At 40.2% G+C, this 13,475-nt stretch overlaps 1 protein-coding gene across 3 annotated transcripts in view; it reads left to right on the top strand.

The window, feature by feature from the left end:
• Window positions 1–13,475, top strand: part of mxi1 (max interactor 1, dimerization protein) — a 66,727-nt gene that overhangs the window by 4,576 nt on the left and 48,676 nt on the right. For 2 of the 3 annotated variants that reach the window (XM_059946994.1, XM_059946993.1), the window contains exon 2: window positions 5,265–5,352. In XM_059946994.1, the coding sequence (XP_059802977.1) occupies window positions 5,265–5,352 (88 nt within the window). Of the gene's footprint in view, window positions 1–4,737; window positions 5,006–5,264; window positions 5,353–13,475 lie in introns of those variants that run through there. The other variant, XM_059946995.1, reaches the window with a different exon arrangement.

Below are 13,475 nucleotides of genomic sequence, written 5' to 3'. Positions count from 1 at the left end.
GAGTGTGGGACAGGTGGCAGAGAAGCAGTGACAGGGTCAGAGGGTGGTGTGCGGGTGCAGGCACATCCAGCCCTGAGACACCAGGCTTAGTCATTTGATTCCAAACAATTGGTTTATTAATCATTACAGAATGTCTCTCTGGGGTTTCCCGCTCCCTCCCCTCTCCCTACCCCTTCCACTTTCAGTCCACAATACAGACCCATATCAGAATCAGGCTTATCATCACTCACATATCGGGAATTTTCTTATTTTTTGCGACAGCAGTACAGTGCAATACATAAAATTACATTACTATGCAAAAGCCATTCACAGCAAATGCAAAGAAACACAATAGAATCAAAGAAAAACTACACACAAAGACTGATAAACAACCAATGTGCAAAAGATGACAAATTGTGTAAATACAAAAAGTAAAACACAATAATAATTATAAATAAGTAACAAATAATAAGGAGAACATGAGTTTGTGTATCTCCATGAACTTACTGGAACTGGTAATCAAGTGGCCTATCAAGAGATGAGTTCAAATACCACCCATGGAATTTAAATTTAGTTGATTGAACCATAAACTAATAAAAAGTTATTAGTAATCACGTGCATGGAAACTGGTTCTAGTGATGACGAAAATAGAGAATTATCTTTTATAAACATTTTCATTAGAGGGAAGTCTGCCATGCTGTTGGTCATGTGATCGATGTGGCCCACGGACCGTTACTAACAGTGTAATATTGGGAATTTACCGCATGGACAGTTATGGCTGAAGAAGAGAACTTGCCATCATCTTTACAGCCTGTTAGGCAGCACCGTTAATGTTTATTTGTCAGATTCATGCATTTATCATATGTGAAACATTCAGTGAAGTGCTTTGTATTAACAACCAGCATACCCAGGGATGTGCTAATTACCACACCTGCATCAACATAGCATGGCCACAATGTTCCACAGAACAACACCAGCAGCAACAGCAACAAAATATCGACAGCAAAATTTCCCATCTCTCCCACCCACCTGCACACGCAAACATCTCGACAAGCCGCCTCAACTAGTGACCCCCACAATAGAAAAATCCTCACCCACACAACTTTTAGCAGTAGCTGCTGGGCCCTTTTCTCCCCCTTCTGCATAAAAACAGTGAGATTAATTGCAGTGTTGTGACTGGTGTTACATTATAATAATGTTGAAATGTAACCATGTATTTGCAACCTTTTATATAAAAATTGCTTTTAAACATATGCTTCCATTCAATAGGCCAGACGAGTGCACTGCTTTCAAATGTCTTGTACTGTATTTGTACTTCATAAAATGATAAGAACATTTTAAAGAGCATTCTTTAAATCTGGGTCAATCCTGTGGGAAAAAAGGCCACATAGGAACATTGTATGTCCAGCTTCTTCAGCTACGTCTCAAAATTGACAGTCACATCTGAAGCCCCGGCCCTTGTCTATGTCCATATTATAAAGCTGGGAAAGACAAGTCCAACATGTCTACTTTTGAGACACCCTCCGTCCAATCCAATGGGATTCCACCACCAGACAAACCTTCTCTCCCCCTCTCTTTCCCTATTACACTCTTCCACCTTCACCAGTAATTTTCTTCTCACGGCTATTTCTCATGCAACCTCTCCCTTCCCACAGATTCAATCAGTTTTTCCAGATGAGGCAATAATTCATTTGCAATCCTTTCAATCCAGTGCTTGTAATGTGGCCCTCTCTGCCATGGACAAACACCAACTTGAACAATTGTGTTGCAGAACAGCCATGTTCTGTCTACAAGTAAACACTGATGCTCCAGGCAGCTTTCACTTTCAGTGTCTGTCCCACTGTCCCTCTGGCCTCTTCCAACACTGTCCTAGGTAAGCCTGAGGAACAGTATTTCATATACTGTTAGACATGAATTGAGTTCAATAATTTCACAAATGCAGCTGCACTTTTAACTCAGTTAACCTCTGCATTATTTCTGTTCCATTTACTGGTTTTTAAAGTAACTGATATCTTGATAGCTTTGGTCTGCATCCTGTCACAGACACAGCTTTCATTCTCCCCACTTCTCTGTGGGGGATAATAACACTTGTCCATTTTTGACAAGGTTCCTTGATCAGAAACTTTTACTCTAAAGCATCCCATGCCACTTGACTTCCAGAAAGTGTTCTCCAGTTTTATTTCCGATTTTCAGCATCTGCTTTTTTTGGCTTCAGAATTGAGTTCCTCTCTGCTTTTGGTGCCTCTTGTTCTTCTCCATACCTATCTTCTGCTGAATGTACTTCAGAACTACATTAGAAAATGGCATCTTTATTAATAAAAATTGTCAATTACATTAATATATAAACTAATATCATTCATTGTAAAGATCTATGTTTACTGATGGGGAATTACAACAAAATTAAGAAACTAAGTATACATTGTATATTATTAATTTACTTCCTGTATGAAAATGTGTAACAAGTTGCCTTAACAGCACATGTATCCATTCTGCTCAGAAGAGGATGCTGCATTTCCTATTTTGCAACAACGATCACACTCAATGAGTGTATCACTGGCTTTAAAATCACTTGGGACATCTCAAGTTTATGACAGATGCTGTGTCAATGTATGTATTTTCTTTATTTCCGGCTTCCAAGATGTTCCATGAGTTTTGCATTAGGAATGATCATGGTGATGTTGCAGTTTCTTTTATTAGATAAGTTATAGATAACACCATCTGAAATGAAATTCTGCTTTAGAGGTGAAACTATCACTTTTACTTTCTGCACATCATAAAAGTCCATTCGGTTGTTTTTCTTTTGATATCTTAACTAAGGCTAATATGATTTTATTTTTTGGAAGAAACCACTGATCACCAGCAGTCAGCAGACATCAAAGACTCTTTCAAAAGTAGATTTGACATTCAGAAGTTTCAGAACATCACTGCTTTTCAAACTTTAACTATAAATTGATTAGTTTCTCTCTTCATCATTGCAAGAATTCTAAAAGCCAAGCTCACCTATGGGCTACAAATATCTTTCAAGATCACTGAGCTCTTTTGTAGATATTCATCACATCTCTCACACATGGTATAACAGTGTGATGCTTGACTGATTTTTGTGCTGTTTGATATAGGAATGTTGGTCAGCATCACAAAATCTTTAACAACTGTCGATATGTCTTGAGCAGTCATAAGGGATTTAGGATAATTATCTTTGCTGAAGATAGTACATACTTTTTGTAGTACTATCTATGTTCTATCTTCAAGTGCAAGAACATTGGCACTTGAAGATAGATATAGAATAGTCAGTCCCTGGAAGCTTTATCATTATGCTCATCTTCTCCCACAAAGCAGTTTTTTTTACCCTGTCCCCAGATCCCTTGATTCCTTTATTTAACCACTAATCTAGCCATCTTAGTTTTGAAAGCAGTCCATAACTGAGTCCTTGCAACCTTCCAGATTAGAGAATTCCAAAGATTGATCATTTACTAGGTGAAGAAATTTATCATTCCAATCTTAAATCAGTGATTGGTAGGTGCATGAAATATTGTACCGGTGTGGTGGTAGGACATTAGGGGTTTAAGAGACTCTTAGGCACACAGATGACAGAATACAGGAGGGCTCTGTAGAATGGAATTATTAGATCAGTTTTAGCCGAGGTTAAAAGATTGGTACAACATTGTGGACCAAAATGCCTGTACTGTGTTCTAAATAGCCTGCCCCTTGTGTTAAAAGCATTATTCCTGGTTCAAGAAACTTAAGGTGGAGGAAACATCCTCCCAACATCCTCCCTATATCGTCGGCAGTGCTTCTTTCTATAGATGCTGCCTGACCTGCTGTGTTACACCAGCATTTTGTGTGTGTTGTTTGAATTTCCATCATCTGCACATTTCCTTGTGTTTCTTTTATCAATGCTTTGAGAATTCTGTATGTTTCATTGAGATCACCTCTCATTCTTCTATACTGGGGTCTCTTCATATGACAGTCATCCCAAAGATTAGTAAGGAAACAAAACTCCAGATTCAGTCTCACCAAGACGCTGTATCAGTGCAGTAAGACCTCTTTACTCAAATCTGGCCAGTATTTACAGCTACGCACTGCATAAAATATGGTTATACTGAAGCATTGTTCATTTTTGATAAAATAAATTTAGTTGGGCTGAAACTCCCAACTTAAATAAGACAAAAACTTTTTAGCGGGTGAAGTGGCACCAATAACCTTCGGAGCTACCACCGAGAATACTGGTGATGAGAAAGCGCATGAGAAAAATCCCTCCTAATGATGTTTGTGGGTCATAAAAGGCGAAACATCCAAATCATTGCAACATCGTTATCAATATTACCTAACTCTGCGGGAGAGATTAATTTTGCGTGTATATAGGACCTCAGGTTTTACAAAGTTACAAGGCAGTGCAGGCTACGCGTTCGCGAACATGTGCTTTTCTCATGAAACACAGATCCTGAAATGTGATTGGTCGCTTGCCTGAAGTCATCCGCGGCTGAGCCCACCCCCTCGGCAGAAGCCTCACCAACAAAAAGACCAACCAGTTTCCACCACTGACGGCGTCGTGCGTTGCCTGCTGGGAATTGCAGTTTGAGTCTCAGCTCGAGCCATGCAGAGGGCGAGCAGCGGACTGCATTTCCCAGTGTGCTCTGTGCCCGAGCAGTCGCGAGCGAAGGGGAGGGAGACGAAAGCGGCGGTGAACGCAGGCGCAGTGGGGCCGCTCGGTCGGAGCCGTCCTCGATATTTCCTGAGGTAAACAAACTTGGACTGACAGAGAGTGAGAGGAGGGAGGAGGGTCGGCTGCTTGCAGATCGCTCGCTTCCCCCCCTTTTTTTAAAAAAAATAATCACATCTTTAATTTTTAGTTGAGAACTTTCTTTTTTTTTCTAAAAAAATCCACCAATTTTTATATAAAAATATTTTTGTACCTTGTAAATATACACGACCAAATTTAAAATAAACGAAATAATGAACGCTGTGCAATTAATCAACATCCAGAGACTGATAGAAGCGGCCGAGTTTTTAGAGAGAAGAGACCGAGGTAAATAAAAGAAGAACTTCTCAGGACTGCTAATAAACAAATCGGATAAATTATTATGTATCATTAAAAAATTCAAATGGCCAGGAGTTCCAACTGCCATCAACCGCGACAGAAGAAGCAGCAAACACCTCAGCGGATCCTGACGTATATTGTCCTGCTTTGCAATGTGTAACCTGGGAAATGACTTGCGACAATAATACCGTTTTTAAAAATGTGTTAAAAATATACCAACGTGAACTTGTGTTTGTTTTCCTTTCAGAAGCTGAGCACGGATATGCATCGTCCTTGCCCTGCGATGCCGAGGCGACCAGGAGGAAAATGAAAACCAAAAAGAATTCAAGCAATAGGTAAAAAATATGCCGAGTTCATTTACTTATTTGTAAATATGATATTTCTCAGTATAAGTGCATTAACGTATGGCAAAATTAAACTGAAGGGAGCGTTGTTTATGTGGTTACTGTACCCGCCATTTTACATCTTTTAAAATTACATTTTTAAAACAATACAGACCCCTGCGAACCCGTGACTGCAGCAACTTTTAAAATATTAGGTTTCCCCCTGCAATGGTTTTGATTGTGTTTGCAAAGTGTTGGAGGGAAAAGAAAATGCAAAGCTAATTATATTTTATTGGGGGATGGGGAAAAGGAGCTTCGAGCGCCATCTGTGATCAGCTGATTGTCAGATTTACAGTTTTAAAAACACACATTGATGTCAAATTGAAAGGGGCCACGGAAGTAACGAATACAAGCATTATGGAAGAATGGTTCAAATTTTCTCCTCTCTGCGATGCTGAATTTCGCTGTGCAATAATTTGCTGTTGAAATCAAAGTTTATTCAACATTTTTGAAGTGCCTTGAATTATTTCACTTGTTTTGTTTTTGCACGTCAAAAGCTTCACTTTACAATGATGGTTAGGAAAAATCGTGTAGTATTGTTCAATTCCTTAAAATATTGTCTCAACCTTGTGTTCTGCATGTAAAGTATTTAGACTGCTCACTTGTCTAAATTACTCATTAACTTTTATGTTGACTGTTTCTTGATGGTCTAATTGTAAAATGGTGAAGGAGATTTTATGGCTATTTGCTCATTGTAGTATAAGAAAACGTTTGACTTACATGCTTAAGTTGAAAGTTAATATTGCAACTAAATGTAAGCTGTGTTTTTAATTGGAGGTTTTATTTTTCAATACACTGTTTCATGCAAATGGTGCATGTCATGACATGTAAGGCTAAAATTGTTTGTGGTGACAAGTCCCTCCTACTTCCAGCATTACAGTAGCACACAATCCTTCCTGATCCACCAAAACATGCTGAATCTAAATGAAGTGTTTATGGAAACGTAAAGGGATCAAGTGGTATCCAGACAGGAACTTGATTTAATTTCCACCCCACCCTTCTCAAACTTTGCTCTTTCTCTCAGGGAATGTGCTAATTGCTGCAAAGGTAGAGTGTAGTTGAAGAAGACAGCTCCCTACCAGACATCTTTAAGCACAATTTTCATCAGATAGCAGTGAAAAGCAGGAGCCATGGCTGATTTTTGGATCCCTTGTGGATACAGGGATACCTGTTAAGATTTGCTCAGTATTTAATTTGCACCCATAATCTTTTCATATATAATCTGCCATGCAGTATATTAAGCCAAGGTCTGCATTGAGTATTGAAAAGGAAATGCTGCTAACACTCAGCAGATTAAACAGTATCTGTGGTAAGACAGAGTTAATGTTTCAGTTTGAAGACCCTTTTTTAGAACTGGGAAGGAGAGAAAAGTTGGGGAAAGGAGAAGTAAGACAATGACACTTTCCTGAGCAACTATAGAAGATGCAATACCTGTCCTTTCAACACTTCCCCTTCCTAGGGAAACAAACAGTTCTCCCACGTGAAAGAGGGATATACTTGCACATTTTACAATTTAGTGCATCTCCAATGTAGAGGAGACTACACTGCAGAAATGAAATTCTTTAACCCTTTTCCCCATTTAACTTATTTTTAAACTTCTCTTCTGGGCCTGGCAGCCGTAGGCCCACCCTACCACAAACATTTCCTTTGACCTCTATGTCCCTTTCCCATCCTCCATGCAACTTAAAACTAACTAACTCTTTCTCACTTCTGACAAAGGGTCTTTGAGCTGAACCTTTAACTCTTCCAGCTGAGATGACTCTTCACCTGCAAGTCTGCTGGGGCCATCTATTGTATCTGGTACTCCTGGTGCACCCTCCTCTATATTGGTGAGACCTGATGCAGATTGTTCTTCATAAGTGGGAGGGTCTCCCATTGGCTGCCCATTTCAACTGGCTTCCCATTCCCATTCTGGCATGTCTGTCCGTGGTCTTCTCTAATTCCTTGATGAGGTCAGTCTGAGTTTGGAGGTGCTACGGCTCAGTATTCTATCTGGGTCACCACCAACCTGATTATATGAACATTGATTTCTCCAACTTCTGGTAATTTTACCCCCCCTGCCCATCTATTCGCTTTCTAAGTTCTATATTCTGGTTACCCTCTCATCCTTTTTCTTCTCTTCTCATTTTTTGTCACCTCTCTCAGGTTCCCCTTCTCCTTTCTTACTCCCTTTCCACTCTCCTCTCCTGTTAGATTTCTTCTTCATAACCTTACCTCTTCCAATTATCACCTCCCAGGTTCTTACTACCTGACCCACCAACCTTCCCCCTCACTTGGCCTCACTTATCACCTGCCAGATTATACTCCTTCCCCAATCCCCCACACACCTTCTTATTTTGACTTCTACCCCTTTCCTTTCCAGTCATGATGAAGAGTCTTATCCCAAAACGTAAGCTGTTTATTCCCTTCCATAGATGCTGCCTGGTTTCCTGAGTTCCTCCATCATTTGTGTGTGTAACTTTAACTCTACTTCTTTTTCCACAGATGCAGCCTGAGCTCCTGGATATTTACTGATTTATTTCAGATTTCCAGCATGTTCATAATGTTTTTACTTGTATAATGCTTTGGGTGATTGCCTCCAGAACAAATTCTCATTATTATGATCAGCCTCAACTTTTTATTCTGTCATTTCTTTCTACTCAACACACCTGAATAAACTTCCCTTTAAACTATTTGCTGCTGTACTTTTGATCACCATAGACTGAGTTCTGGAATTCTCCCCTTAAAGCTATTTTCTTCTCCACCTCTTTGTCCTTTAAAAACTCTCCTAAAGTATACATAACTAAGCTTCAGGACTTCCCTTTTGTTTTTTTTTAAATTTTTTAAACTTTATTATTGTGGTTAGTCTTGGATATTTTAAGTAGAATTCACTGTAAGTACAAGGAGCTTTTTATTGTTAATAGTGCTAAAATGAGGAGAAAGATCTTAAAGCAGAAGTTGGTGGATTTTTGGAATTCACCAGATGACTTGGAAGTTTGGTCATTGAGGTTCTTTGAAAGAGATTTCTGGATATTAAAGGAGTTAAGGAAACGGGAGGTGATGTATGAAGATAAAACCTAGATGGAAGATCAGCTATGATCTTGATGAAGTGTGCTTGAAGTTGTTAAAAGGCCTACTTTCATTACTTTGTCTTTTGTTCTTACTCTAAACTGAAATGCAGCTAATGGGTTGCTAAGATAATAAGCCAAAGAATTTTAAAAAATCACTTTTATATAAATCATCTGTAGAATTGGACTGTATTAACTAAGTTACTGTTACCCATCGGGTCATTTAAAGACCAGAGTGTTTTGGGATACATTTAACAAAATTGTGGTTAATCTATGCCTGTAACTCATTTGGTAAAACAGCAGCTTGTGTATGATCCGTACCACTAGACTGCTGTTAAATTGGTTGAGGTCTAGCTAATTACTGAAATGAGGTGGCAATAAATGAAGCCTTGTGTTTAGTTTAAGCAGCCTAAGTAGTGGTTAAAGAAACCACAGGTGCTGCTGAAAAATTAATGAGTTGGAAGGAGAGCTCCTCCAGGTTCAGCAATAACTGACACTTGTTTTGCAGGTCACTATCTCACACTAACCTTTGGGCTTCTACAAAGTGAGCTGAGGAGAGGTCTGTGAGTGAAACTCCTAGCTTGTCTGAATTATAGTCATGCAGCTGAGGATGAAGTTGAGATGGCCTTTTCTGTACTGAAATCCTGCTGTAGCCTATTAACAACTAGTGTTTGATGTTAGATTTAATAAATTTACTTCCATTATTCATTTATTTAATCTGGGGCATGAAAAGAATTTCAGTGGACATACCTATTGGATAAGCATGCTTACTAGTGTGATTCTGAGCTGTTTGCACCAGGATGTTCTCATGTTTCATGTCTATACTATGAACCTGTTGAGATTAGACAATTGAACTCAGTTCTGCAGGCTAAGATGTTACTGAGTTCTCAGAGTTAGCCTTAAATTCTTATAAAAATAAGTGTCAAATGAGAGGGCTGGGCTATGATAACTCTTGAAAAGTGTATTACTAACATCCAGATACAGTTCTAAGCCCATATTCCATATCTTTTCCCCAAAGTCTGCACATAAAGTATGGTCATCAGCTATGTTCATAGATCACTCTTGAAATGATAGTCATAGTGTAACCACAGAGTGAATTATAGGTGTTTATAGGTAAAGTCATAATGTACGTGACCTTCAAAAAATAAATCCAGGGACAGCATTAAGTATCATGAGTTCTTTTAATCTCTGAAAATCCTCCAGCTCCTTCATTCAAGAGGAACTGTAAAATAAGCTTACCAAAGTTATCTCCATCTTGTATTTACTACATTATGACTTGTAAACTGTAATCTTAATCAATGGATTAATAACAGAACCAATCTCAGTGCAGACTGGCATCATGCAAGGGTATGTTTCTGCCCTAAATTGCTCAATTATTATTACTTCAGCACTGCACCTCATTTTCAACAAGCTTCCCACTTGAGTGGAACTACTTTAAACAATCAATGAGAAGCTTTACAATCTATATTGTTTCCATTCCAGACAAAAGGCTACTCCAACCTTAGTCATCAAGTGGCATTTGCACAGATTCGGAGGCTGAGCTACAAATCATGGTAAACTGGGGGTAGACAAAAGTCTAGACACTTAACATCTGCAGGGCAGAGTTCGAAGTACATGTATGCCACTGTGTGCAATTCTGAGATGCATTTTCTTGTGGACATACTCAATAGGTCTACAGAGGAATAACCATAAGAGAATCATTGAAAGACTAGGGTGTTCAACCAGAGTGTGGAAGCAAACACACTGTGCAAATACAAAAAGAAGAAATAATAATAATAAATAAAGAGGTAATAAATATTGAGCAAACACGAGGAAATCTGCAGATGCTGGAAATTCAAGTAACACACAATTCAAGCAATGCTGGTGGAACGCAGCAGGCCAGGCAACATCTATAGGGAGAAGCACGGTCGAAGTTTCGGACTGAGACCCTTCGTCCTGACGAATAAAAACCTTTACATGATTACATACATTTTCAGTAGAAGACAAGGTGCACACAAATATCTGTTAGCAGCAGCTTCAAATGTTGCCCATTCGCTTGTTTCCTGCAAAGGTATTTCATCTCACCTAAGCAGAAGGGCCTTGGCCTGAAATGTCAACAGTGCTTCTCCCTATAGATGCTGCCTGTCTTGCTTCGTTCCACCAATAAATATTGAGAGTGTGAGATGAAGAGTCCTTGAAAGTGAGTCCATACATTCACCAGTTCAGTGATGGGTTGGGTAGCTATTCCCTTTGGCTCAAGAGACTGATGGTTGTGGAATAGTAACTGTTCCTGAACATGATGGTGCGAGTTCTGAGGTGCCTGTACCATCTTCCTGATGGCAGCAGCAAGGAGAGAGCATGTCCTGGGTGGCAGGAGTCCCTGGTGATGCATGCTGTTTCCCTGCGATAGCATTTCATGTAGATATGCTCAATGATTGGGAGGGTTTTACCCATGATGGACTGGGCTGTATTCACTACATAATTTTTGTTGGATTTTCCATTCAAGGGCATTGGCTGTGATGCAGCCAGTCAATATACTCTCCACAACACATCTGTATATTTTGTCAAAGTTTTAGAAGTCATGCAAATCTCCGCAAACTCCTAAGGAAGTTTGATAAACAATCCACTGTCAGTGCCCTCTCTCAGACTAACATCTGTTTTGTTGAAAAGCCTATTTACATTTAGTTGGTTATGATGCACTGGTCACATTGTTTCAAAGCCTGAAAAGGACACAATATGAAGGCAATAGATTACCAACTGGACAGAGGAAATGGTTCAAAGATGTTCTTGAAAATATGTAGTATCACCACCAATTTGAGGACATCCATGCTTGTGATCACTCACTCAGTCTGGAAGAGGAGTAAACAGGAGGAGTGTGCCATCTGCTAATCCACCACAGTGATGTTGAACTTGAGAGACTGCCTTAGAAAAAGAATACCCCAACTATAGGGTGAAGACAGCTTTTGGAGTGAGAAACTGTTTGGGATATTTATTGGTTGTTGCTTGTATGCAATGTATTTTTGTTAATTTGGTTAGCTAACTTTTTTTTGTAGTTTCTCTGCATCAAAGAAGGTTACAATGTCTAATATGAACAAATATGTACTGTATGTTTTTTGCATACCTCTTGGACTCCTGCTACAGCTAGTGATATTTTTATTTACTCAAAGTAAATTTGTTATTTAAGGTCATATATGTCACTATATACAACCCCGAGATCCATTTTCTTGCAGGCATACTCAATAAATTGATAATAGAATAATAACCTTATCAGAATCAATGAAAGACCGCACCAACTTAGGCGTTCAATCAGTGTGCAAAAGTCAGCAAACTGCAAATTCAAAAAGAAAGCAATAACAATAATACATATCAAGAACATGAGATAAAGAGACACTAAAACTGAGTACTTAGGTTGTGGAAGCATCTCGAAGGGGAAAGTGCAGTTGAGTGAGGTTAGCCCTTTTAATTCAAGAGCCTGATGGTTGAGGGGTAATAACTGTTCTTGGACCTGGTGGTGTGAGTTGGACCATAAGACCATTAGACATAGGAGCAGATTTAGGCCATTTGGCCCATTGAGTCTGTTCCACCGTACAATCATGGCTGATCCATTTTCCCCCTCCTCAGCCCCACTCTCCGACCTTCTCCCCATAACCTTTGATGCCATGTCTAATCAAGAACCTATCAAGCTCTGCCTTAAATGCACCCAACAACCTGGCCTCCTCAGCTGCCTGTGGTAATAAGTTCCATAAATTCACCACCCTTGGGTTAATGAAATTTCTCCGCATCCCTGTTTTAACTGGACCTCCTCTATCCTGAGGCGGTGCCCTCTTGTCTCACCCACCATGGGAAACATCCTTTCCACATCTACTCTGTCTAGGCCTTTCAACATTTGAAAGGTTTCAGTGAGATCCCCCCTCTCCCCCATCCTTCTGAACTCCAGCAAATACAGACCAGAACCATCAAATGTTCCTCATATGATAACCCTTTCATTCCTGGAATCATTTTTGTGAACCTTCTCTGCACCGTCTCCAATGCCAGCACATATTTTCTTAAATGAGGAGCCCAAAACTGTTCACAGTATTCAAGGTGAGGCCTCACCAATGCCTTATAAAGCCTCAGCATCACATCCCTGCTCTTGCATTTGCCTTCCTCACCACAGACTATACCTGCAAGTTAACCTTTTGGGTAAACACGAGGAAATCTGCAGATGCTGGAAATTCAAACAACACACACAAAATGCTGGTGGAACACAGCAGGCCAGGCAGCATCTATAAGGAGAAGCACTGTAGACGTTTCGGGCCAAGACCCTTTGTCAGGACTAACTGAAAGGAGAGATACTAAGAGATTTGAAAGTAGTGGGGGGAGGGGGAAATGCAAAATGATAGGAGAAGACTGGAGGGGGTGGGATGAAGCTAAGAGCTGGAAAGGTGATTGGCGAAAGTGATACAGAGCTGGAGAAGGGAAAGGATCATGGGACGGGAGGCCTCGGGAGAAAGAAAGGTGGGGGGGAAGCACCAGAGGGAGATGGAGAACAGGAAGAGTGATGGGCAGAGAGAGAAAAAAAAACTAAATATGTCAGGGATGGGGTAAGAGGGGGAGGAGGGGCATTAACGGAAATTAGAGAAATCAGTGTTCATGCCATCAGGTTGGAGGCTACCCAGCTGGTATATAAGGTGTTGTTCCTCCAACCTGAGTGTGGATTCATCTTGACAGTAGAGGAGGCCATGGATAGACATATCAGAATGGGAATGGGATGTGGAATTAAAATGTGTGGCCACTGGGAGATCTGCTTTCTCTGGCAGACTGAGCGTAGGTGTTCAGCAAAACGTTCTCACAGTCTGCGTCGGGTCTCATCAATATATAAAAGGCCACACCGGGAGCACCAGACGCAGTATATCACACCAGCCAACTCACAGGTGAAGTGTCGCCTCACCTGGAAGGACTGTCTGGGGCCCTGAATGGTGGTGAGGGAGGAAGTGTAAGGGCAGGTGTAGCATTTGTTCCGTTTGCAAGGAGAAGTACCAGGAGGGAGATTGGTGGGAAGGGATGGGG

This window comes from Hypanus sabinus, chromosome 22 (assembly GCF_030144855.1).
Source record: "Hypanus sabinus isolate sHypSab1 chromosome 22, sHypSab1.hap1, whole genome shotgun sequence".
NCBI classification, from domain to species: Eukaryota; Metazoa; Chordata; class Chondrichthyes; order Myliobatiformes; family Dasyatidae; genus Hypanus; species Hypanus sabinus.
Note: the sequence above shows the minus strand (reverse complement) of the source record. Positions and strands in the feature narration are given on the sequence as shown.